This window comes from Cuculus canorus, chromosome 3 (genome assembly GCF_017976375.1).
Source record: "Cuculus canorus isolate bCucCan1 chromosome 3, bCucCan1.pri, whole genome shotgun sequence".
NCBI lineage: Eukaryota > Metazoa > Chordata > Aves > Cuculiformes > Cuculidae > Cuculus > Cuculus canorus.
This window is the reverse complement of record NC_071403.1, coordinates 49,107,162-49,134,195: the sequence shown is the minus strand read 5'-3', so window position 1 is coordinate 49,134,195 and position 27,034 is coordinate 49,107,162. Positions and strand designations below refer to the sequence as shown.

Below are 27,034 nucleotides of genomic sequence, written 5' to 3'. Positions count from 1 at the left end.
CCTTATTTTTTGTTTTAGTTCTCCCTCATTCTGGAATTATCCTGTGTTCCACATACTTAACAGTGCTAAAGTCACAAAGCTAATACTTGAAGATACTTGAAGGTGGAAGACAACATCAGGTCTGTGTAGGTGACAATGATATACTCAGAGGTCAAAGATGAGTAACACAAAGCTGTGAGGGAAGGACTGTGTTAGGGACTAGAACCTATAGCCATGGCAGCTCTAGTGCCAGTGAGAGCTATGAGAAGAAGACTAAAGATTTGGGTTCCATGAAGGCTGTTGTTTCATTGCTTTGATATACAAGGTGCTGCAGTGGTGGCTGACGTAACCAGATGGAGACAGTCCATTTTTACACCCAGACACTGTTCTGGAGGCTGTCTGCTTGCATATGACAAAATGGCAGGCAAACACAGTTCTTGCTGCATTGACAGAGATTATTGAACAGTCAACTAAACAAAAAGCTTTTCAATATGATGGGGAACTTGGTGGGCATGGATCCTGCAAGTCAACAACTGGTTGTGCAGCTGGTGTTCACAACAGGGATCTGGCATTTACAACCAGCAGACCCGCTCTGAGGACTGAAGACTTTTAGGAAGAGATAGGGTTGACTGCAGTGGGGCAAAGTCTGGCAAGACCATGACAAGTGCTTTAAATTAGGAATGATGGGAAGACAATGGATGACCAACAATCAAGTGAAGAAATGGTGGACTGAGGTGACAAGCAAAGTGTGCAGGGTGATGTGAACGGGAGAGACAAACAAAACAGAGCAGAAGGGGTCCCATCTCTGTAGCCCAGAATACGGTCAGCTTTCTGGCCTGCAAATGCACACAAATAAGCATGTGCCTGTAGGAGAGTTCTGAGCTCTTCTGGAAAACCTAAATGACTGGATGCTTCATTGATGTGCCTGTGCACTACGGCATGTGGCATGGGAAGCACACAGGAGGGCTCTATGCTTGAAAGTATCACATGCAATATGGTCCTAGAAAGAAGACAGATTCAGGAGAACTGGATGTTTTTCAAGAAACGTCTCATCCAAGTGAAAACATGATCCCTCTTGCTGTGGAGTAAGTCAAGCAAAGGTGGTAGGAGACGTGCATGGAAGACAAATTCCTCCTGACAAAACTCAAGTACAAAAGATGGCATAGAAGAGGTAGAAGTAGGGACAGGTGATGCAGGAGAAATACAGAGAACACTGAGCGTGCAGGGGTGGAGTTAGGGAAGCCAAAGCCCATGGTGATGGGAGGAAGTTCCTGAGGACAGGAAGAATTCAAATGTCACTCCTATCTTCACAGAATCAACTCTGAGCAAGGGTTTTGGAGTATCTGATCTCTGGGCGTGCCTTCCCACCTCAGTCACTCTGACACATATCTGTGACTCCCTATCTTTTAAAGCCTGTTCTTCAGTGCCCATGAAGCCCTGTGACATTTAAAGTACACCTGAAACTTTTTTCCACAGTTTTAGTTGCCTGTTTCAGGAGATTGATTTGCTGAATGCAAAAGTTTCTGGCATCTCCTTAACATATTAACCCTGAGAACATGAGCTTATGGAATGCACAGTCACCAGTTGCTGTGGAAATGGCATATTTAAATGATGCATGGTTTGGTAGGGCAAAAGGAATTTGTTGGACAGTGTGTATATTAACAGTATTGTTACAGCACAAAGGGTGATGTTGATGTGGATGTCTGCGCAGTGGGAGCCTATAAGAAGTGCAAGATCAGAACACCAGGAAAGAAAATACTTTGAACGTTTGACCACGATTTAAACAGCAGGAATACGAGTATTGCCTGCAGTAGTAGTTTGATCATACACAACAGTGAAGTACAGCTCTAAATGTCCATTTTACTCCTGCCTTTTTCTTCGAAGGTTAGTGGTTTGTGCTTGTTTTCACGCAGATTTAGATGAATTCACAGCATCATTAATTAGGCTATGAAGAATCACCCCTTCAGTTCTTTAAAAGAAAGGCTAAGGATGAGGTCCAAATGATTAGTTATTATAGAATGGCATTTTTCTACTGAAGTCAGTGCAGCTACTTCAATGTAAACCTAATATCTGACTCAAATGCTGCAGTGTAAAGGATGGTAGAAGGTGAGGAAAAATACACAATTTAGTAATACCTATTCTAGTGTTAAGAAGTGCAGCTTAGAAGCTTTCTTTGTTATAGTGAAACTGAACTCCTCTTGGATCAACTGATGAATATGAGTTGCATGCCTTTTGAAGGATCTTAGAGAGAGTCTTTGGTCCGCAGAAGAATACTCCAATACTGTTGCTGTAATTGCAATAACAAAAACATGAGGGTAGCAGAATAAAGGGATAAACTTGTACGTTTTGTCTGTCACCAGTTTTGCATCTTTTGAAATGTTTTTTTGAGAAGTACATGTGAAAAAAAATTGTGTGACTGTCATAAAGTGTTACAATGTAATTTTTTAATACTTTAGTGTTTATTATATCTTGTTACGTTATTTTTTTGGATTACTATATTAGAGGTCACAAAATATTTTAAATGGTAGTTCTTTCAGTTCGATCTTCATCGGGCTCTTTAATCAGAGAAGCAAACCCTTTTCTTGGGCTGAAAATTTTCAGTACTTTTTCTCCAGCCAAGTTAAATATTTTTTTTCTAAAAAACACACAAAATTCTCAGTTACTTCAGGGTTTTTTTCCTCTCCCTCTCCCCGCCTCCCCACCTCATTTTAACACTATTCTGCCTATGCAAAATTTTTAAATAGCTTATTTAATAATTAAATTTATAAATAGGTAGTTCTTAGAAAGTAAGAACATGGTCGGTGTTACAAAGGGTAGTGTTCATGAGCACACAAGTCTGTTACAGAGAGCTGGAAACCTGGTTACTTGCTGCAAGTGCCTTGAAGGGTTTGCATCTAAGTACGCAGCACATATTGCTTTAAAACATATGTGTGTACAGACAGATACACACGTATACTGTGCTGCTGCGGAAAACTCAATCTACGCAAATGCAGTGGAAATGACAACTGATGGCATGAGTTTCAAAAAGTTTGCTCCTATAAAAGAGGGGGTGTAGATATTATTTGGGTGCTCAAGGCATCATTTCCAGAAGTAGTGCCCATGTTGCTCCGGTGCTCAATTGTACTAGGTTTAATTTGGAGTGGTATATTCCAGTCGCTGAAAGACACTGTTGCAGCCACAGGAAGGTCTATGAACCTAAGTGCAGGGACCCAAAATCTGGTCGGTTTGTAAGAGCTGATTGTTTCTTCACACAATAAAAACTCTTAAGTTTCTTTTCCTCTTGACCCTTCTGTAACTCAGAGCAAGCAAGATAGCATATTTCTTTCTCATAAGGAATGTTGATTTCATATGTTTTCTTTAAAAAGTTCAACATTGACTTTTTTTTCTGTCACTTTAGCACTGGCTTTCTGAGGAAATGCCACACAATCCAGTATAGAAAGTTAATACCCATTTCCTTCAAAGTAATGTTCCAACTATAACGTTAAAAACTCTGTTTAGCAGTTGAATCATTATAAAAGGTCTTTCAAAAAACATGTTTTCTGCTCTTGGCCTTTTACTATTTTTAATCTTTCATATTGTTATTTATTTTGACCTCCATCAAGTGTTATTTTTGCAATTTTATGGTATATTTATAGTTTACTGTATTCTCTTTGATTTTCTCCCTTTCAACTTTTTTCTTGGGTCTTTTTTTATGTTTAAATAGAGTTTTCATATTTTTCTTTTTGTATCTCCATCTCCCAATTGCAAGCCTTTATTTTGCATTAGCAGGTAAGTGTTTATAAATCATAAAGACTCACAAAGATTCTGGAATTTTCTACTGCTGAATACAAAACATTTCAAATTCTTGCTTCAAAGGCTTTCAGGAACAAAGAAGCTTTTCTCAGACCACTAACGAATCCACCAAGTTCAAATGAACTGTCTTTGCCAGCAGAGATGAACTAATAACAGAACAGCATAGTCTTGCAAGAGTAGCCAAATATGTTAGGGGAACAAACATATCCTTGACATCATAAGAAAAAAATCACAGTTTATCTCTTTAATAACCATCTTCAAGGGAAATTAATGCTACTTTGTCCTTTGTGCAGAACAGTAATTGGATTGTGTGTTTCAATTATATCTGGACAAAGGCCAGGATATTGAAATACTTCTAAATATTAGATTTTCTTGTCCAAAAATTAGATTTTATTGGCATTCTCTTTCCGAGATTTCTTCATTAAAAGCTTCATTAAGCTTAAATCTTCCTTCCACACGGCAAAAAACCTGAATTATTTTAAAAGGGTCATTTAGAAAGGTTTGCCCTCCCCTTCTCCCACTGTTTATGCTGAGTGAATAGTTACCTAGCAAGGTCAGAAACCAACCTGCCTTACCTAGGATGGTTTTCGGCTAGTTGCTTGAACTCATTGTCCCAGTTTGGCCTTCCATAGTAGGTCTTCTGTCTCAAACCAGTAATTGCATCCATCTTATCATCATAATGTAGGGCTATGTGAGTAGCCTAAAGGCAAATTTACAAGATAATAATTTTAGAGTCAACGATGTATACTTCAAATAAGAGGGAAAGCAATAATGCTACTTCACGGTGAAAAACAGAATTATTAACAAGGGAAAGGAAACTGTGTAATTATCAAATGGAAGGAGGAGAGGAGAGGACAGGAGAGGTGAGACGAGATGTACTCAAGAGTTCACAAAATGACTAGAAGTGTAAAAAGCATTTCCAAAAGTGCCCAAGACTGCAAAGGAGTTCACCTTTGTGAGATAAAATGTTTGAAATTAGTTTGAATTAATTACCTGTCTTTACTGGCCTGGGCATAAGTGCCTCTGTGGCTTTTACAGGCAGTTCTTAGATTCCTAAATCTTTTGTCAGCCTTTGAATATCTCACCCTATCTTCTTGACTGCAGATCTTGAAGTAGCAGTCACTGTTTTAAAGCCTAAGCTGGAGTTTAGGAAAGGGAATGAAGTGTACTGTAATGGTTTGACATTAAATATTAGCAATTAGATGCACCTTAAGTAAGTCCAAATAGAAAAGACAGTGGATGTATGAGCTTGGCAGAGGTAAGACCCTGAATGATTTGACTCTTCTCTTCAGATGGGGAAGGTGCAGAAAGTGGATCAGCTTAGGTGAAGCACTGAACTAAGTGAGCTGCACACCTCCTGGTGCCAAGAAAACAAACCCTGATTTTCATGGGCATTTACTGTCTCTCAGCTCTTATGCTACACTCATTACTATGCTGTCTGAGTATATCCCAGGTGCATTTAAAAACAAAACAACTGTCTCTCTTAATTGTGCTGCTATTGTGTAGAAGTAATATGCTTGTTTTCACTACAGACTATCTTCATTACTATCAGTGTCAAGAAATTACTTGAGGAAAGCCAAGTTAAAAAATGGGATTTGCATTTAGTTTAGGCCCTAGCATGAACTAGGCATCATTATCATCTCTTGCAGAAGTGTTTGCTGAAATTTAGATCCATTTCCTGGGAATATTGTATGTTTCTTGTGCTAATGATTCTTCCATGTTGCCTAACACCAGAGTTATTCTGGTCAAGCACCATTGTCACAAGAGGTCATTCTAAAAGGTTATTCTTGTTAGTTTGAGCCAATGTCATTGAGGACTTGGAATAACCTAAGAAAAAAACTGAAAGTGGTGAGAATGGGAGGTTAAGAACTACAAGATTTTTTTATTGTTTACAGTAAAATTGTGCCACTGAGCAGATGGGCTATTTCTGTTCACATTAAGTGGAATTTTTGGTGTCAGCCCTTGTAATAGTTCACAGTATTATATATGAAGTTGCCTAGGAATCTCGGGGACTGCGAGGAGAAATAGGCTGAAACATGATTTCTTGTTCAAGCAGTGGCAGACATGCCATATCTCTTTGACATCTGATGCCAATATGGAATCTACAAAGAGCTCAAAGCATTAAACAAACATTATGTCTGGGGAGTAAACACCTGCAGGCAGTGGAGGGTGCACTAGAAGCTGTAAGTTGCCCATCCTTCTTGGGTTTAGCTTCACCTGACTACTGGTCATTTGTATGGTGAGACAAGGAGAGAACGAGGAGAAAGTTGGTTTTGTTGTTTGCTACAGAAGAAGGAGAGAAACATCGTCTAAATATTACTGGTGCTCAAGCTCAAATTTTGAGGACTGATGAACTGGAATTTACTAAAGATAAGTAATACCTCTAAGATGAGAGAGCTTTGTGGATGTCTGAAGACAGTTGAGCTGTTACCCAGCACAGTTTCCTGGGCTTGGTCAGAGTAGGAGAAGCAGGCACTGAAAAGCATTCCTCTTCCCCCATAGTCCTTTAGAGGTGGAATACTGGGGTGCTCCAGAAGCAAGAGCAGTACCAGTGCAGGCAGGGAGGCAGCACAGCTCCAGGTATGCTGCAGTGTCACCTAACTGACTGCACAGGATAACAAGGCAGTGCTAACACAAGACTGGATCATGGCATTTGTAGAGAAGAAGGAGACACCTCAGAAAAGTGCAGGGCACGTGAGTGAAGAGTCAGACATCCCAGCAAGAGTAGATGTCTCCCTACCTGACTTTTGGCTTGATGTTTGCCCAAGAGGAAAGTGGGATAATGACAATTGAGAGATGAAGGCACCTTTGTGTTTTGTTAGGTTCCTCAATAGCTTCTGTCAGAACTGGTTTTGGGTACTGCCCCGTGACACTGCTACTGCACAGTGGTGGTTTTTACGACTGCCATATACCTCATGGTGGGAGTAGATTTTTCTGAATACAGCTTTGTGCATATAACCTCATTACTCGACTGAAGCCCTAAGGAAAGTGGAAAGAAACAATTTTTTTTTGTGGCAGCAGAGGCAGGAAGGGAACACCTCTATGAAATCTATTTTTTTAATCATTACCAAACATTCCTTCATTCAACGGAGACAGCAGGAAATAAAACAGTAGAGCAAAAAGTTTCCTGTGAGAGTTTTCCTGGCAGGTACCTAACTGATTGCAGCATCATCTGAGTGAACCATTAAAAATAAGAGGGAGAGAAAATCAACTCATCTGAACTAGAGAAGTTGAATAGAATTGACCCAGTCTAAGGATCAAGTGCCTCGAGTTGGGATGATCCAATGAAATTGTAAGATGGCAGATTTGAAAATATATTTTCAAGCAGTATGAATTAGTCCATAGACTTTGTTGCCAAAAGGCAACACAGCAGGATTCAAAAGTGTATGGGCATATGTTTGAACAACAAAATTTATACTACATAATAAGTGTAAACTAAACAAACACTTTTTATACAACCCTCCATTTCAAAGACATGGACAAAAATGTCCCTTCCCAAGCTCCTGAAAGATTCTCAGCACTTTTCTGCAAAACAACTGGCACTCAGCACTACCCAAGACAAGATGTAGGACTGAAAGGATTACTGGTTTAATTTCTCCATTCCTGTTTTCCTAAATGTGAAATGGAAACAGGTAGCTTGGTGTCTTTATATTTACGGTTCTTTGTCTCTCTGCTTCATCCATCATTTATTATGTTCCTGTTCCATATGTTACCATACTGGAAAGGCAAGGTACATTAACTCAGACTCGTAAGAGTTTCATCATTACCTGACTTTCATTCCAGCCAGTAAGGAATATATGATAACTTAGAAAATCATTTTTCCCTTTTTCAGCCATTTTTGTTTCCAAATAGAACAGAAGATCAGCAAACCACTCAAATGCTGATGGGTCTCGACAAATCCAGTAAAAATAAACCTGTCAGATAAAAGTAGAGAGATTTAACAAGAAGCAAACTTTCAATAAAACTTCCAAATGAGTGGCTCAACTCATTAACCACATAGTATGTGATTCTTCTCCACTGTAATCTTAAACATAATTACATATCATTTTGATGGTGTAGTTTCTATCTTTAAAAAATTTCATTTTCTTCTTAAACAATGGGGGAATATATTAATGTGCTAGTGAAGACTGGCAGTGTACAAGTTTCCCATCTCCATCTGCCAGTGCGTCTCAGCTTTGACTTGTAATACCTAACCCTGCATTTCTTGCAAATAACGTGAATATTGTTTGAATTTGGGGTTTGTTTTTTTCAGTTGTTTTAAATGGAATTTCAGTTTCATTTGGCACTGAAGAAAGGAATTCCTGTTTCTCAAGACTGTATGTCATAGGTTAACAGTTGATGTAGTCAAAAGATATAAATGCATTCTTAAAGTCAGATACCCTGTATAAAACATGCTACAGATCACCCCTACTTCTTTTTTAATGTTTTTCTTGCATTGGAGCATATAATTTCTAGAGAAATATGAAACTGTAATTTTAAAGTTGCCAAAGGCGTAAAATTAACCACTACCCCATGACTGGTTGTTGCTTGGTTGAAAACTTCTTCTCTATGAAAAATTTACAGGTTTTCTCATCCAGATTTCTCTAACTTCATCTTCCATGTGCTGGATCTTGTTTTAGTCGTCTGTTGGATTGGAGAGCCTGTTATTAAAATTTTGTTCTCTAGGTAGAAATTAGAGGCTGGCATCAAGTCATCCTATAATCCTCTCTATGGTAAACCAAATTTCTGAGATCTGTCACTGAGAAGCTAATTTTCCATCCTTTCATCATTCCTATGGCCTATTTCTAACTATTATTCTTCCTCTACTGCTGTCAGTCATAAATGGAGCAGTTTGGAGCTGTTTGGGTTTGGTTTTGTTTTTTTTTTTTAAAGGTAATTTATTAGATTCCTGGCATAGGGTAATGCTTGCATGAGGAATAAAATCTTTCAAACAAGATGGTTAGTCGCTCTCTATATGATGATGAGAGTCTCTATTTCAAGAGTCCTTGCTGTGGCACCTTCAACTGGACTTTCAGGTGAGACTTTCCGCTGGCCGTTTGCAAATGTCTATTCCATGTATAAGTTAGTTGATTTTGCAGAAGGAACTGCCTGCGGAGTCTCAAGACTGGTGAGATTCCCCTCCCAGGATTCTAATTAACACATTGTGACATAGAGTTGTCCTAGACAGATGACGAGCTGCCTTAGGGAGTCCTCAGGACAGTTGGAAATTCCCACCTAGAAATCTCCTCCATCAATGCTGAACTGCAAAGGAGGTTGGGAGTACAGCCCCACTCCTTGGCTTCAGCTCAGTCCCTTGTCTTGGGCTGGTCCAGCTGTGTAGGTGACTAGACTGGGAGCTTCTGCACTACTCAGGGAATGAGTGTTTGAAGCTGTCTGGGTGTCTGCTGAGGCACTACCCTGATGTTCAGCTGAACTGCAGTTATAAGACAAATCTGATTTCAAGTCTTGTAACTCCAGTTCTATAGCTCTTGCCACACGACCCATCATTACTTTTGAACAGAGAGCACCAGACCTCGAGTGTGAAATGTAATTTTGAGTGTAGCTTTTTTCCAAAAGAAAAAAATCACAAACATCGAAGAATCCTAAAAATACACAGTTTCATATGAAAAAAGAATATCATGTAAGAGAATATATTAGCTTAAACAAAACGATGGTTGAAACTTGTTTTATTGTGGCTGAGATTTTTATCTTGTTGCAAAATCACTTAGTGTCCTCCAACCCATTTCTCTTTGTGCTCACCAGTCCCTCTGTCTTTTGTTATACCTCAGTATCAAAGGTAAACTGGAAGGTCTGTCCCCAAGGCAACCACTGTGGGAGGTGGAATGGTATGGGAATTGTAGCCCTTTTCCTTAGGATCAATGTGATAAAGATGCACATTAGACACTTACAAAGTGAAAAATAAGAGAAGAAACCAGAAAGCTATAAAGAGATTTTGTGAAGAGTTAATATACTGTTAATAATTAATATTCTGTTAAGATGGTGGGAGAAAAATGTGGTAACAGCATGCTTCACTGGAGATTTGGTGAAAGAGACTAACAGTAATTTGAGATGTTTCCTAGATCTGAGTGTACTGTAAGGGACCATCTGTGGTTTCTGTAAGAAATACAAATGAAGTACGATCCCAGGAAACAGAGATAAAGCGTTCAGGGTTAAGTAGGGTATTTTTACAGCCTAGGAATAGGACTGTCTGCAGAACTTTAGTACCAGACATCTTGGCTGTTTTCTTTTTCCCCTTCTGTTTAAATGTTTTACCTTAAATATAACCTCATTGCTTTACAGGGGGGTTGCTGCTGATTTACACTGTCATAGGTTATGAGGAAAAAGCAAGCCCACTGACTTTATAGCATTTAATTTCTGTGACCAACAACAGCATTCTTTTGAATTACTGAAACTGGATTTATAGCCCTAACCTTTTATAAGTTTTTTTGTGTCTGAATCCTGAAGTCCTCACAAGTTTCAGATTCTCAGCACCTCAAAATCAGGCCACTGAGTGCTGTCAATCTGTATTATGCCACGGCTGTTGATCTGTAGTGAGAAATTTCTTTCTCTAGCCTCTACTTGATCATCTTATTTCTCAAGTCTTTTCGGCAATTCATTTTATGGAAATGTATATTTAGTACACGTGTGTGGAGAGGAGGCGAGTGCATCTAAATGAATAATGAATTGTTCATGTGGTATCAACTGGGAGCGTGTGGGCAGGACTGGGAGCCAAATGCATTCAGGGAAGGGGGAAGCAAAGCAAGCTGATGAGTTGAGATGGTGTGGTCTTGGAAATGGGAGAGTGGTTTCCAGAATATCAGGCTATGGAGCTTGAAGGAGTGCTTTTAGCTGGTTGCAGACCTAGCTGTCACCGTAACAGCCAGTCCAACTGAGTAGGGTCAAACTACTTCTGGGACAGTCCTTTTGAGAAAGGATGTTGCTTTCTGAAGCTGCAGAAATTTTTTAAACTCATCCCTGGTGTGGTTCTGCTGAAGTGGTACCCATTGCATTGCCTCTAAGTTTTGTATGTTAGAAGTGGCAAATATTTTGAAAGACTGTCATTATAAGAAATCTTTTTGGATTATAATCTTAGAAAGAAAAGAGGTAGTGAAGAAAGATGGCCTATGGGTAAAAGGTCTTTTTTTCCCTTAGATCAACGTGGACTTATAATATAATATGTTAAAGTAAATAGTGTTTACAAAGAAGTCTTCTTTCTTTACACTGGCTGCCCATAGCATACAACAACATATTACATGTATAATTAAAATACAATAAATGCACAATAAAATCAATGCCTATTAAAACTATAGAATAAAGCCAGCATCAGTGCATTTCTATAATTAAACAATTATTCTGAATCCTATCTTTTTTTCTTGTAAGTCTCATACTATTAACTGACAGCAGTTATTTACGGCCCTTAAAAATCTGTTTCAGATTTATGTTTCATTAGTCTCCACCTACCCTACTTGCACTGACTGCATTCATCAGCTTGATGGCTTGCCCAAGTAAACTGTCTTAAATTTTTCAAGTGATCTTTTTACAGATTGAGTTAGATGCAGTACTGCTATTAATTGGATCTGTAGTGCAAGGTCTTGAGTAGTTGCTTATTTCTGTAATACTCTGCTCCCTTGCAATGCATGCGTATTTATATTCGGTTTCCCACGTCCTGAACTTTGCAAAACAGACAAGAGCAAACGTTCTGATACCTCTTTCCTGTAAGGTTAAAGAGTATACTTTGTGAATCAGCTTCCATCATGTGGAAAGTAATTCATAATTATCTGTTGATGACCATCCATCTGTTTCTCCCTGCTCCTTGAAGACAAAGGTAGAGTTGCAGCTCTGGGACAAGCCAGCTTTTCACCAAAAGGTTGTAAAAAAAGCAGTGAAGCAGGGGACACCCAGGAAGGCACCTTCATCCTTGACTCTTGCTACTCCGTCTTAGACGTGACTCATCCCTGCAAAACCCTTTTACACCTGTGGTTGGGAAGCTCCCTGCAAAACCCTTCCTGTTCCTTAGTATACCACACCACCCTTGGGCTACAGTGTACCAAAATAGATCAGAGATCTTTCTTGGATGAATTAATTGATCCAGTGGGCCATCACAGGTAAGTTGCAGCTGTACCTGCAGCCCAGGGCATGCAGAGGACTGGAGTTTGGCAGCCTGCATGAGGCACTGGCTTAGAGCTAGGGTGGCAGCAAGCAGTCTTTCCTATAAATGCAGAACAAGGCCTGAATTCATACCCCTAAGCTGGAAGCAAGAGTCCTAAATTGTTCTCAAACACAGTTCAGAAAGATGGTTACTTTTGACAGCAAAAAAAGCCTAATGTTTTAGGTCTTTGGGAAAAGATTCTTTGTGGTGAAGGCTGTAGGCTGGGGTAGAGGGATGGTTGGTCTCAAAGCAAATGAAAGAGGATGTTTTTGTTTTCCTCACTATATGTAGCTGAACTTAGCAAATGAAAGACGATGTCTTTGTTTTCCTCACTATATGTAGCTGAACTTACTGCCACAACTTTCTGTGGCTGTAAAAGGTCTACAGGAGTTCAAAAAGCAATTAGACAAATCCATGGAAGAAAAGTCTGCTAAGAGATATTACCTACCGAGATGCAGTTCTTGGATCAAGACATTACTGAACTGCGAGTTGCTCAAAGGCAAGAAGGTGTCCACTAAAGACATATTGCTGTGTGATTTTCTAGTCTGTATACTTTTCCCTAGGCGTTCATTAAGAACCACCGTTGGAGACAGAATGTTAGGCTAGATGGATCTTTGGTGACACTCAATAGAACCTTTTTTATGTCCTTATGTAGGATAAAAGAGAAAGTGGATGTTTGCTAATATTATCATCTGATGGATCAGTCCAATTTTATCAATTTCAGAAGCAATTGATCAGAAAAATGAGATTACTAACATGAAAAAAGATAATTTTATGCTTAACTAAAGCCAGCAGAAACTTTCCAGCCATGACTAGTAGTAGTGCCCTTCCTCATCGCAAAAATAATTATAGGGAGAAGAAGGCTCTAAGGCTATCTAATTGTAAAGAATCAATTAGCTAAATGTGGGCTCCTTTTGATTTCCTGGGTTTTTAAAATTATACAGCTGCAGACATTATGGAAGCTATGAGTATTTGTATCTCAACCATATGTGGGCAACACTAAGAAATACTAGTTCAATAAGCGTAATGATAGCTGTACTCAAATCAAAACGAAGTTGTTAAAAAAAGAAAAACCTCTTATTTATTTCCTTAATAGACATTTCTATGGTACTCATCATGGCACAGAGAGAGTGCTGAATACTTTGAGGAAGATTAAATTATTTGTAATTATACCACAAGTGGAAGCTTTTAACCAATGGAAAAAAAATGTGGAGCTACTCTGAGAGTAATCATTCTCACTAAGATGACTGCAAAATTTTTTAAGTAATGCTGTGAACTTCACTAGCACCTTTCATCCAGACTTTCACAATATTTTATGAACACCAATGAAATTTAGCCTCATAACATGTGAGAAAAATAAGCATCACTATTCCCACTGCACTAGTAAGGAAGACAAGTTATAGAGAAAAGTCATAGAAATCACAATATTTTTGTATTTCACAGGAATTCAGAAAAATTGAACTCTGTAGCAGAAAACCACGGCAGAAGGCACCATGCAGGTGCCTTTGCAGGAACCCTTACCCAAGATTCAGGCTAAGCTGTGGATGAACACGTGAGGTATACTATGCTCTCAATGTATAATTAAATTGCTTTCATTTCCCCCTAAGATAACAACAGCAATGACAGTAATAAACAATTTTACTTGTATAAATATAGAGTATTCATGGTGTAAATATATAACATGTATATAGATAGTCGTAGCTCTCCTTCCAGTGGAAAAGACCATTCTGGTACAATGGTAGTGTTTGCAAATACACTTGTTTTCAGGTCTAGCACATGTTCTCATTTTCATTTCCCTCCCTTCTCAGTGCTTTTTCTGCCTCAGAGATCCCTCCTGGCAATTTGAACCTGTACTCAACTCCTCAGTTACTAAGATCCCAGCTGCTTATTCAGCGTCAGCTTGTCGTTAAGATGCCAGTTTTAACAGCCTTTCATTTAAAAAGATCAGCCCCTTGGTCCTGCAGTCAGCTTCATGTGTACTGACCCTCTCAGAGACCTGTCCACTCTGATGCAATTTCAACATCTATCCTTAAATGTGAAATGTTAAATAGTTCCTGATTCAACTTTTACATTGCAAAATGAGCTAAAAGAAGCTGTGAAGTCCACAAGCTACCACTTGCCATGATGGACAAGAAAGAGAATATTTAATGATGATTTTTTTCCTGTTACCTTTTTACCCCTCACCCTAGTTCGTACATTATCTCTTCTGCATCTATCCTCTCCCAGTGCTGCCTCACCTATTCTTAGTAGATGTGTGACAGCTTGGTAAATCAGAAGTGTTTTATCTTAATTGATGCCATCCATGCCTTACAGATCTCAGTATATTTTTTCAACAAAATAATTAAAGTGATTTGAGGCAGTAATATGCATCTTGATATATGCATCTCATCCAGACCTTAAATGTCTTTCTTAATTCCTTCTATGCTGGCTGGTATCCTGGTTTTGCAAGGTGAGAAAAGCAGCTAATGGTTGCTGAATGCAGCACTCTGGACCAGGACAGGCAGCCAAAGGGACCTTATGAGACCTGCAGCTGGGCAAGAAGCGAAGTGCTGCCTTTCATTTCTGTCTGAGATGATCTTGCTTTTTTTTTTAATTTTTTTTTTGTAAGGAAGAGGACTCATTTCTCTTCCAGCTCTCTAACTATCTGTCTAGCTATGAGAGACATTCCACATTTATCTCCAATTGTTATTGAAAATTGAGTCTTCAGCTTTTACCAAAAGCACTGCAGCTACGGATACCTTTTTCCTCTGGAAATGACAGTGAATTCAAGAGACTCGATCCTACAACAACTCATGAGTTAACTGAAAAGCAAGTGACTGCTTCTGAAAGGGAGTTAAAGCACTCAAGTGAGGCTCTAGTTCTAAATTGTCTCTCTAATGTGGAAAACTAGGCTCATTTGTGGAGCTTTTTGATAGAGTGATAAACTTTCCCACCTACCTTCTGTAGCACCAGAACTGTGTTAGGGTTGCAGCATTTGTACCAAACGGATTTTAAAATAGAGGCAAACGGTGTGGCTCCAATTCCTGCTGCAATGCACACACTCACTTTGTAGTGAAAGACGTCTGTAGTTGCAGAACCGTATGGTCCATCCACGGCCAGTCTACAGCAGCGAGACATTTGTTCAAGGGTCAGTAATATATAAAATGTCAGAAAGGTTAAATTTTTTTTGGGCTACAATTTCCAAAACTGAACTTCTGTTAAAATAAAAGACAATAATCATGTCTAAGCTGTACACTAATTAGCCATGCGAACATATTTAATTTTCAGTGAGTGCCATTTAGTGGCAAAGCCACTGTTATTTCTGAAATGAGAGGACAAGAATACCCATGTGAGTTTGGGACCTGGCCATCTATTTAAGCATGCAATTGCAATTTTCTGGCTTTCTGAAATGTGATTAGTCATATAATTGCATGTCCAAATTTAGCTGTGGAATTTGCATATTTAATTATGAATTACTGAAAAGCATCCTGATTTAGAGCTTTATTTTCTGTATTGTATATATCAAAGTAAAGAGGAACAGATTATATTAATCATTTATAAAAGTTCACTGGATGCGTTAAAGTAATAAAAGAGAAAGCAAAGAAGAAGTCATAACATGCAAGGAAACTACTGTTTTCTCAGCTCTGTCTGAAAAAACAGTATTTCAGAAAAATATTTTTGGCAATAATACTGTACTTACTATCTGCAATAAAGGCAAAATGTGTAAGGAGAAACACTTGTTTATGTTACTGCCTCCTATAATCAATGTTGCTGATACTGAGGCATTCATTTTGGTCAAAAATAGAGATGAAGAAGATTATTGAGTAATCAGATTCATTCCTCTAGCAACATGTAATGTAAGTACACACAGTGCTTTAGAGTGCTCTGTCCAGCCTGTCTGTAAATAACGTAAGTGCTCTGGAAGGTGGTTTCACTATCTAACATCCAATCCTCGGGAAAAATGAACTTTTTCCTTATTTCAGATTTTCTGTTGGTTTGTGCTCCTCATTGCGTGATCTATCTTTAAAATTCAGCTTAAATACTACAAAGAAGTATGTAGACATAGGAAGAATGAAACGTTTTAATGGCAAAAGTAAAGGGGATCACCAAGCAATGGTACACATAAATATAGGGACACAACATATCTGAATTCCTATTGTTGCTTCTTAAAGTGTACCTGAAGTCCTAACAAGCATTTCCCCCTTCATTTGTACTTGTCACATGGTTCATTTTTATTTCGGTATTCCAAACGCTCTACAAATGTAATAGCAAATGAAACTGCTATTCAGAGATACCTTTTGGAAACCTAGCCTCAGACATAAATAAAATAAACATTAAAAAAAATATAAGGGTTTTATGCAGATTATTGCCCAGCCCTATACTTCTTGAGCACTCAAAAGTTCCTGCAAAATATGGTTAATTTAGGGTATGTATGTAAATACGTGCACATGTCCTAAATCCTCAGATGAGAGAGAGGCCATCATTGGTCTGAATGCCATACTCAGCCATAGCTGGAGAGCTTAGCAAAAGTCTCAGAGATGTAGGGAGGAGAAAGTGGAGAAAGAGAAGCTGCGTTATATAACCCCTTTATTTCATCTAGAGAGGATTCGATAATGTAGAAAGATAGTAAAGAAAGTGACAAAAAATATTACATCTGCATTTGCCAAGAGAGGAGTAGAAAATAGGGCTGTAGGCTGTTTCTGCCTGTGACTCGCATTGTGCCTGTTCTTTTTTGTCAATCTACACAGTTTCATTAGAAAGAAGCATTATACTTTGGGGATGGCAGGGGAAGTATTTAGTTTTGGAAAAGTAACATTAGCAGATTCTTGTATTATTTTTTGAATTTCAGCGTTTGCTGATCAGCATGATTATGTAGTACTCCTGACTGTAAGAGAAGTTAGATTTTGGGACAATGTGCTAAAACAGCGATTGTGAGCCAAAATCCCAAAGAGGCATAATATGGAACTTGGTTATTTTCACAAGAATAGTCTATTCTATTGTCTTATCTCTCAAATTGTCCATAAATCACTACTAACTGTATTTGTTACCTGTATAAATGCATGTACATTTCATTTTAGTCTCCCTTTAATAATTTCAATATATGTATTTTATTTGTAGAACTTTACCTTATCATTCAGTTGCTACATGGCTTCTGTCTTCTACTCAGTTTCTGCTATATGTTATTTTTTAATATAGTCACCAATTTGGTGTTTATCTTTAGATATTGAAACCTGTGAAAAAGACTATTTTTTTGCTTTATTGCTAAACTATTGAAATAGTCTTTTTAATATACTGCAAGAAAGCAACTGAATGATGGCATTAGGCACCCTAACAAGATTAAAAAAATAGTCTTTATATATGACAGTGCTGTTAATTTCAACCCCACATTGTGGCAAACAATGTTTGATAACATTTTTCTCTCTCTCATTCTTTACACAGGCTGTCAATCACTTTGGACCATTTTAGCTCCAGTTCTTCTGAAATGGCATACTTCTCATTCCAGTTGCCTTTAACAAAGGCATGGGTTTCATTTCTAACTCTTATTAACTGATAGAATGCAAAGACTGGACCAGACTTTCTTCCCTGCCCCCACCTTCTAGCTTGTCTTTGTAGCTAGATGGTGTCCTGTAAGCTTTTTAGGAGAACCTTCTTTAGCATCCAAGTCCAATTAAATTATATAAATGTAGTTTAAAATGTGCTTTTTGCTGTTCTGTTTTACTAGAATGCCCTCATCAAAAGCAATTTTCCTGGGGTAGATTTGTCCCTTCAGCCCCAGGCCCTTCACACTCCACCAGAACTGAAAAAAAATACCATGCCAGGCTCTTCTTTGCTGAAAATCTCCACTATGTCTGCAAGGAGCTGCATGGTTTGAATCCATTACATATAGAGTGAGATGCTTACCTGGTGTAAGCCTGGGTGGCCCCATTAACTTCAGCAGAGCCCTGCTGACTTACGACAATGAAGCACCTACTTTTGCTTGGCTTAAGATGCCACAGATAAAGAATTTGAAGACCAATAACCTTTATAAAGTGGAGGAGGGTTTAGACATCAGAAACAGAGTTAAGGGAGATTGCTGAAATGTAATAAGGTGCAGGAAGAAGTTTCTGGGGCCACAAAATATCTGATTAACTGAAAGGAAAGAGCTGGAAGTTTGGATAGCAGGTGATGGGTGCCATCGGAGTATAAGTATACAGGCACAAAGCTAGCAGGTAGCTTCTGAAGACTCTATCTGTCAAAATGGCTGTCTTTGGGTGTAGATATGGATGTTAGAGATTTAGACGACAGCAACAGATATATAGATATTGGTATGGACTTTAAATCTTGGATTAGTCATCACACCTTCTTGGTAGCTGTTGGCCGAAGCTCATGACTGTGTTTATTTGCGGATTTTTTAGTCTAATGGCATGTTTGTGGATCCAGAGCCATGGCCTAATACTGTATCATAAAGGACACACGCAAAATTAATTAAAGTTAAAATGTAAACATTTATTTTAAAGTGTAGAATTAACATTTCAAAATATAGTGTTTGATACTCAAACCTTGGTAACATCCACAATTCCTTGAAAGTGTTTTCCTCAGCTCCAAAGGCCTTGAAGAGGGCTGCTGTCCAATCCCCAATGACCCGTATGTGAACACTGAAGAAGTCCTCCTCAGGGGCTGAGGTAAGGGTGAAAGGATGCCACTCCAGCTGTGAGACAGATGGGCATTGTAGAAATACGTATTGACCAGGTTCCATTTTAAAGCCACGTTTCTTCATATGGATCTCCAGGACTCCAGAGGAATGAGTCACCACCTAAACAATAATAAAGGGACCTATTTTATTTTCCTTCAGAAGACTGTTTGTTTCCATTAGGTAACACTTGGCTTTGCAATCATTCCTGCTTGAGCTCAACCACAAGTTAATGCAAACTGGGATGCACAGTAATTTTAAAAAGTCTTGTAGATTATGGCCTAAACTTCATGTTGCAGTGCTGTTTGCACCCAACAGCTTGAGAGTGAGTACAGTGCGTATTGTGAGGCAGCTTGCTTCATGAATCTAAGAGGCAGAGGAAAGACTGTAACAGCTCAACAATTTGTCAATTTTCTATCTTAGTAGAGCCTATGCTGAACTATTCCTTAATATACTGGAATAATTTCCCAGTTTTATTCTCACATAACACAATTATTTGGATTATTGTTGATTTGGCAATAAGACAAAAAACCCAGGGAGCTCAGTTCTAATATACTTTTATTAAGAGGTAATCTCAGTCAAGCAGCTAGTTTTATATGTCACACATAGTATACTGAGATTCTCAGATCACAGCCACTCTGTGAAATCAGCAGCAAGACTTATCTAACATGCTTTTTCCCTTCACACAAGATAAGCCTGTTTCTGATTGTGGGCTTGATATGTGTGGACTCAGCTGCTCCAATAGCAGCATTCCCCATCCATTCTGCTTGAGTTAAATAGGCTCTTAGCACACAGAGATATTTACAGCTGTGATAAATTGTTGCAATGGTATTAATGAAGCTTTGACTATTTATGCTAACTGATAAAATAACCCTTAATCTCATTGAGAGCCTCCAGATTTGAAAGTAAATACCATGTCCTACTGAAGTAAAGTCCTACAAAGACACATCTCTGCCATTTACTGCAATGGAACTTTTAGTTCAGTAAAAGGAGAGATCCTCTAAGCAGATCCTCCTTAATCAAGTTTGTCCCCATATGGAACATTCTTATAGACTTGCCATTGGAATAAAAACAAGACCTAAAATCAATACTTGATTGAAACCATGGTAATGGTGGAAGACCTGCTAAAGCTAGGAGTGAAAAATGAGGCCATAATATAAATGAGTTATCTATAGAAGGATAAATATGTCATCAACCTAATTTTTTTTTACACAGACATGCAAGCTATGTGACATACCTTAGTAACAACCACCTCCTGCTGACATCTCCAAAATCTAACAATTCTTTCACAGATATACAGCACCATGGGACTTAAAACCCACTTCCAAGCCTGTAGAAAGTTGCATATTAAAAAACAACATTTATTTTAATTTCCAGAAAAATATTTTGCATTTCTGGTTTAAATAAGCAGGTGGCCAAAAATGAAATTGCTTATTTCTCTTCTGTGATTTTTGGTTTCCCTTTCTCAAGAAAGTAATTCTGTTGCTACTGTAGCAGTTCTGGCTTTCTTGTGGAACAAACATATGGGAGTCCTTCACAGATACACTCCAAAAGTGATACTAATATCTATCTGTATTCTGGCCAAGAAGAGTCCTTTAAAATCTTTTTCTACTAAAAGGCAAAAGGATTAATCTGTTTAGGTGTTAAGTATAGATGTCATTGGACCTGAAGGCGTATAGACGCATACATTTATATAATATTATCCATTATAATATTATCCATAACAATATTTATTTTTTCTTTTCAAAGTCTAAAATATTTCAGAAGGGTCAGATAGGAGTAGCTCTTATTGTCTGCTGTGAGCTTTCTGATACTACATGAGAAAACATTAAGTCCAAAATATTCAATTAGAGAAATGGCATCTATTTCCATTTAATCCATTAGTCAGATCTGTATCAATAAAAATGGGTTTTTTTGATCTAGGATACTAAGCTGGTCATACTTCAAGTATTGAAGATGATTGCTGTGCTTGTACTTGCTAATCATATGTACTGATCACTATAACAATCAAAGATACTTGGTTATTCAAGTATACTAGCTGATGATTTTACTGAGTTGCACTGATAGCCAAGATAATTAGATGTAATTGAATCTTCATGATTGAAAAAAAAAAAAAGCCAACCAACCCTTTTCTTTTTCTGTAGAAGATCCTATTTTATTTCCAGTTTTGTTAATTACACAGCTTATTCTACAAACTGAATACTCCATAATTATGTGGCTTTAAAAATCTCCACAGAGTAACTTTACTTGCTGAAACACTGACTTTGGCCACAAACTGGGTAGCAGGGGTTATAAAGTATCTTTTATGAGAAGTAAGCCATAAAATTATGTGGCTTCCTTAGAAAGTGCTAAGAGGATAGAGAGGCAATTTCCCAAGGTTAAGTCTTGAAAATTAGATTAAAAAAATGCATGATTTAATAATAGGAAGAAACAGCCTAAGCCAGAAGATTCTTAGTTAAAGCAGAAACTCAACACATCCGTTGTCCCTAAATACTACAGGTGTCTCTGCACAGTGGGTAATCTCACATGGCTCGCATATATTTGCATATATCAAGCCACAATAATGATGAGACCTGTTTTTCCTCCCTTCCATTTGTGCTATCTGTAAATAAAAGCACGTGACAGGAATGTTAATATTGCAAGCTACCCTGTGCAAGAGTTCAGCTGAGATTTTAGACGTGCCATCGCTTCAGTGCAACAGAGCATTCAATACAAAATATCTTTTGGCTGGGTTGGGACACAGGACATCTACCAGGAGGGATGGTCTGCTAGGCAACACGGCTCCTGGCCAGCTAATCAGGGCATCTATATTCTTGCCTAGGTGGTGTTTCCTTCTGTAATGAGAATGAACTGAGATGGGGCACCAATGGCTCCGGAGAGGCTGTGAGGCTAAAAGTGGATGACCCAGGTGTATCAGAAGTGCTTCATCATCCTCAGTAAGAGCCAGATCAGGCTCCTGCCTGCTGAAATATGGAGCAGAGATGCAGATGTGGCATGAGTGAGAGAGGGACTCTGCCCTGGTAGCCTCCCCTAGGAACCATGGCCAGAAGGGTGTGCACTCTGCTGTCACTTCATGCAATCCCAGCTGTGCACAAGGCGGTCCCTTCCCTGCTCAGTCACATCCACATATTCCTCTGCCAGAGCTGTGTAAACCCCTCCATGGCTTTTTAGTCCCTGAATGTATTTGTGCTAACTGTGATATCTAGCAGGTATCACACCATAGAACATTATCCATCCAGCAAAGCACTGTTCTTATATATGATCTATATGCCATATAGTATTATCACAATTCATTTAAAGTAATGTGACTTCACAAGCGTGGCCTTGGGTGTGCAGGAAACTGTGGCAAAATAGGCTTAACACAGAGAAGTGGAAGTTCTCTCCAGTTAGCTTTATGATAATGAATGTCAAGACATATTATTGTAAGCAAGCTTGTGTCTGTATTCATGGTGTGTAGCCGTGTATTGATTTTTATGGCAACATTGTAGCTGAAATTTTTAGAGGCATTCATTTTCTCATTAATATGCAGGTTGGATAGTGGCTAACAATAGTTTAGTTTAAGAAAAATCTATGTCAGCCACTAGCAGAGCTACAAGACACTGAATGGTAGTTTTTTATCCTTTATTTTAAGATTTCTTGTGGTATTTTTTCTCTTTCTGGAAGAAATAACTAGAACTTGCATATGAGCAAGCTAAATCTCGAGCTGTAAATGTTAAATGATTTTGTTTGGATGCTAGACATCTGACATACTGTACAAGTCTGCTACTTAATTACCCCCTGTGGATTTGCAATCTTGTTGTAGCGAAACCACCTTTCCGTGGAACATTTTTCCTGCCTTTTGCCTGCCCGTTCATAATTCATTGTTTCAAATTCTCTCCTTTTTACCTGACTTAAGACATCAAGGCTGGACAGTATGAGGCATGTGCCCTGAAGCAAGGACATAATTTTATCTCCAACTTACTCTCCCTTGGTATTTAGACCATCCATATTAAAGTACTATTAGTTAAAATAATAATATTAATTTGCACCCCTAGCTTTACATTGTAGTTTCTGTATCTCTACCCTTGTAAGGTTTTCACTTAGAGTCTTTGTTTGGGCAACAAATATAAAAAGGAGATTGGTGATACTGAATAATTAAAAATAAATGTACACAATGGATTTAAACAGACTACATTTCTGAAATCTATACTCTTCAAAGAGAGTGTTGCCTAACTAAAGGATCTTCCAGAAATAAAAATTATTATTAATGACACCAAAATTTTATACATCACTTCTTATCTGTCTCTGTCTATACTAATTATGTGGGAGGTTGTGATCACTATCTTAATGCACAGGGAGAGAAACAGAAATGTGAAGCTACTCTCTAAATATGACATGAAGTACCGGTCACTAGTGTACACTCCAGCCCACTGTTCTGTAAGACATTTGGCCTCCCAAGGAAGGTCGTAAAGTTAAAAACAGAATACGAGCATCACTCTTACCACAGGTTTGTTGCCAGAAAACTGAGGCAAGGGGCACTGAGTGGCATTCTCCCATTCCAAGTAGTGATCTTTACAGTAGGTGACATTGTGAAGCTGCAGGCTCTGGGGCGTCTGACCTCGGACAAGCTGACTTAAAACAAAAGCGTTCATCAGTGATGTACTTCATTGCAACGTTTCTGTGGGTCTGTACGTTTTGCGCTAGTAGTTGAATGCAGATTTGGGGGTAACTGCAAGTCCAAGAACTGGCTGTTTCAACTCTGTTCTGCTCACTTGTTCAAATTACCTTCCCTCTAGCTTTGCCATGACCAAATGCAAGAAATGTGTTATACTATTGGTATATATCAATGCAGCTGAAGGGTGGAGAGTCCTTGCATAGAAAATAGACATTTTGCTGTTTGTGACAAAATTAGAATGATTTCTAAGTTCTTTGGAGCAGACACTTTGACCTCTGTATATAAGCATCTGGTTTTGTTTAGAAGAATAATAATAAAATTTAATAGTGACAGACCTCTTTCCTTTGCTGCTTTCTAAATGCATTTTTAAAAGGTGCAAATAAAGTTGGAGGACTGTAATTAGATGTGTACTCTCTAAACGTATCAAATTCTAGCTTCTTTACTTCAGAGAATGTTAATGATGTATATTTTCCCAAACATATCACTCTTGACTATTCAGTTTAAATGGGTTTCAGCTGCTGTTGATTATGGGTAGAGAAAAAAGATTTTTATGGGGAAATCCTTTTTCTTTCATTGTTTCTCTGAATTTTCTCTTGGCTCTACAACATTAGCCTGTCTTGCCTGCTACTTTAATAAGACCTAAAGAGATAAGAAGTGCTGCCTTTTTCTATGTGGCAGTGACATTGGATGACAACAGTTCAGATAGAAAGATAGAAAAGGTGGTAGACTGGAGTGAATTTTATGGGGTAGTAGCAGGGATGTGTTGGCGCAGCAGAGAGCTGGTCTGTTGCACCACGCTCACAGCCTGGAGTAAGGAGCATGCTCATTGAATTCTATCCATAGGGCTATTAAATAAGTGTCCCCTTTTCAGAGAAGTCTCTTGCTGAGGAGAGTTGATCAGTTGGCTAGGCAGACAGAGCTTATAAAGCTAAAGGTTTAAAGGGTTCATTATAGTTGTTTGAAATTGGATTCTAAAAGATTCGCCAGAGAGAAAGAGGGGAAGGGGGCAATTTTAATTAGGTCAGGATATAGTTTACAGCATTTGTTTGCAGCTGTGTCTCTGAAACTTGGGACTAATTAATTGGGCCAATTTTAGGAACACTCAAAGCCAAACTGAATGCGGCAAGGAGAAAGGTGAGAAGAGTAACACACAACAAAACATTGCACAGGCATGTTCCCTGCCCCATGGTGATGCCATATACTTCTAGGGAACAGGCACATATGGCTGTGGGCTAGGAAGTTCCTTGTGTCAAAGAGCAGTGGTCTGAATATACTTTAGTGGTCATCAACAACATTTGAATGTTCTAAGAAACAGAAACAAGAACTGTATTGTGACTCTGTCCTTAGATCTGAGAAGCTTTACAATTGCTTGAAGCCGTGTGTATGCTAGATAGTCAGCAGGCAAAGATCTACAGAGCAAAGCAGTCTTCGTTGAGAGTCTTGCATTGTAGATGTTTGAGGGTTACCTAGGCTTAGGACTAGGTCTGGCTTGGTACTGTGAATTGATCACTTGTTAGTGCTTGGCATACAAAGATGTGTTCCTGTCAGTGTAATTTCATCCCCAAACACTGTGTTATGCATCCCAAGATCGTGTCATGGTATTAACCAAAACACAGGAGGTGAGGAGGACCACAAAATTTGCATCAAAACTGCACTCCCTACCTGAATTAAAATGTGAGTGTAGATGCTCCAATGTGGGAGCTATTGCAAACTAGAAAAGGGGAAGCACACAAGGGAGAAGAAGCAGAAGATGTCATGGTATCTAGAAACAGAAGATGGAAATGTTTTCAGCAGTAGGCACCTTTTTGCTGTCATTCTGCATCAAGAGTGGATTTATCATTCCTTGAGCTTCTCGAGAAGGCTCCCCCAGCCCTGCTGTCCCCCAGTGTAATAACCACCATCAACAGCATAGACCTTCCTCTTATGCTGAGGAACAGAGAGACAATAAGTGACCTGCCAGTCATGCTTCTCTGTAAATACCACCAGACTCAGCTAATCATAAACTTGAGTTGTTTCTTACTGTAGTAATTTAAACCTAGTTCGTAGTATAATGCCTGTTTCTCTATGGTGAGTAAACCTGGGGTTCTTTTTGCTACAGAGAAAGTAGTGCAAAACCACTTCACGTTTAGGAATGTAGCGAAGAATGGGCACAAAGACATTCACCATCAGGTAGCTGACATCCTGAAAGCTTGTCAAGCTTGTACAAGGTTGCTCACAAAATGCCTTACAAGAGCTATGAGCATAAGGTCTATCCTTTATTACTTCGGACCCACAAAGGTCTGATTCCTAATTTGCAGTGTCCCCAGTTCTCAAGGATGGCAATTTATTTGTAGTGATGCATTGAGAAGGTGCAGATTGTAAGATGGTATAGGACTGGTTGAAAACACTAAACAAGACTTTTAGTCCTCAGAAAAGTGGTTTAATTTCAAAATGCTTTCAGTCTGCAATCTGTCTCCAAGCAAAGATCCCAGCAGCTAGTTAATAGAAAAGCACAGGCTTATAGGTTTGGATCATGTTTCATCTCCAGCTGTGTACATGTGCCCCACATAGTTTATGCAAACACTTACCCCATACCATGGATTATTAAACCAATAAAGAAAACCACGAAGAGATGATGGGCAAACCAGAACACCTCGTAGCATGACCTTCTGATGAGTTCAGTGGACGAAGTCATAATCAGAATTAAGGCCACTGTTATCACAACTCCAGTTACTCCAGCTATAGTGGCTAGTATCTCTCCTAGCGTATTCTAGAATAAGAATACATTATTAGCATTAGCAATAAAATTAGTATTAGCAGTCATTGTTGTAATTGTTATTTTTATTGCTACTTCTGTTACTTTTACTATTGTTACTGTTGCTGCTATTACATATGAAACCAAAATCTAAGATGTATTTTCAACGTAAGAGCAAAACCAGAAGAAGGCATGGAGGCAAGACAACTTCCATTTTGCCACAGAAGAGCATGGAAAAACATCCCTGTATTCTATTTCCACTCAAGCTTATCTGAGACAGATTTGTAAATGTTTGCTGCCACTTATTTGCTTCAGGAATTGAAAGGAGGGAATTCAACAGTCTCATTAGTACTTTTATCTATTTTGTTTATGTAAAAGTATCTCAGAAAAAAAGGAAACTGATTAGAGAAAAGAGAAGATTAAACTTAGAGATGTAATAAGCAAAAAAGCAATAGAAAACAGTTTATTTATGTAAGTGTGATAAAATGAAGTGCTAAGACATCTGCAACCATAAAGGTGTGTGGCTTTATTTGTGCTTATTTTATTTCAAAGTTTTTGGGTTTTCAGCAGCCCTGAAATGGTGTATAAAAAAGGCACGTTCTCATTTACCTAAACAACATATCTCATTTACGTATTCCTTACATTTGCCTGGAGATACATTGGATTATACTTGGTTTTATGTTTAAAAAGACATGTTTATATTTATATTTTTCTGCTTGTCAATGATTAAACATTAGTATGCTGGGCATGAACATGTTCCTTCGTGTTCATAACTCACAGATGTCAGCACAGGTTTGCTACATCTGTCTAAACTCACTAAAATAAACTGAAGTGAGAATGAAGATTCTGAACACTGGAGTCAGATGCTGATCTAACTTATAAAGAGCAAATGGTGAAGAACAGCAGTGAAAATCTGACACACGAGATGAGACTCAAGCTTAATATGCCAGTAGAGTGTTAATGAAGTCCCTACTTGGCCTGCAAGGCATATATACGTCTGTTTTCCTGATGCTGATGTGCAGGAATGAAGGTGCTCAGCATGTCTTCTGGATCCTGAGTTGGGTCTACAGCTTAGTATACTAGAAAAAAAGAAGCTAC

The 27,034-nt window shown here is 38.5% G+C and overlaps 1 protein-coding gene across 1 annotated transcript in view; it reads right to left on the bottom strand.

Moving 5' to 3' along the window:
• Positions 1–2,139: 2,139 nt before the first annotated feature.
• Positions 2,140–27,034, bottom strand: part of NOX3 (NADPH oxidase 3) — a 38,599-nt gene continuing 13,704 nt past the window's right edge. Inside the window, exons 6-13 of the mRNA XM_009570357.2 lie at positions 25,770–25,951; positions 23,030–23,159; positions 19,786–19,878; positions 18,418–18,671; positions 14,837–14,999; positions 7,539–7,685; positions 4,347–4,471; positions 2,140–2,266 (exon numbers count right to left, since the gene is read on the bottom strand). Of these exons, the coding sequence (XP_009568652.2) occupies positions 2,140–2,266; positions 4,347–4,471; positions 7,539–7,685; positions 14,837–14,999; positions 18,418–18,671; positions 19,786–19,878; positions 23,030–23,159; positions 25,770–25,951 (1,221 nt within the window). The remainder of the gene's footprint in view (positions 2,267–4,346; positions 4,472–7,538; positions 7,686–14,836; positions 15,000–18,417; positions 18,672–19,785; positions 19,879–23,029; positions 23,160–25,769; positions 25,952–27,034) is intronic.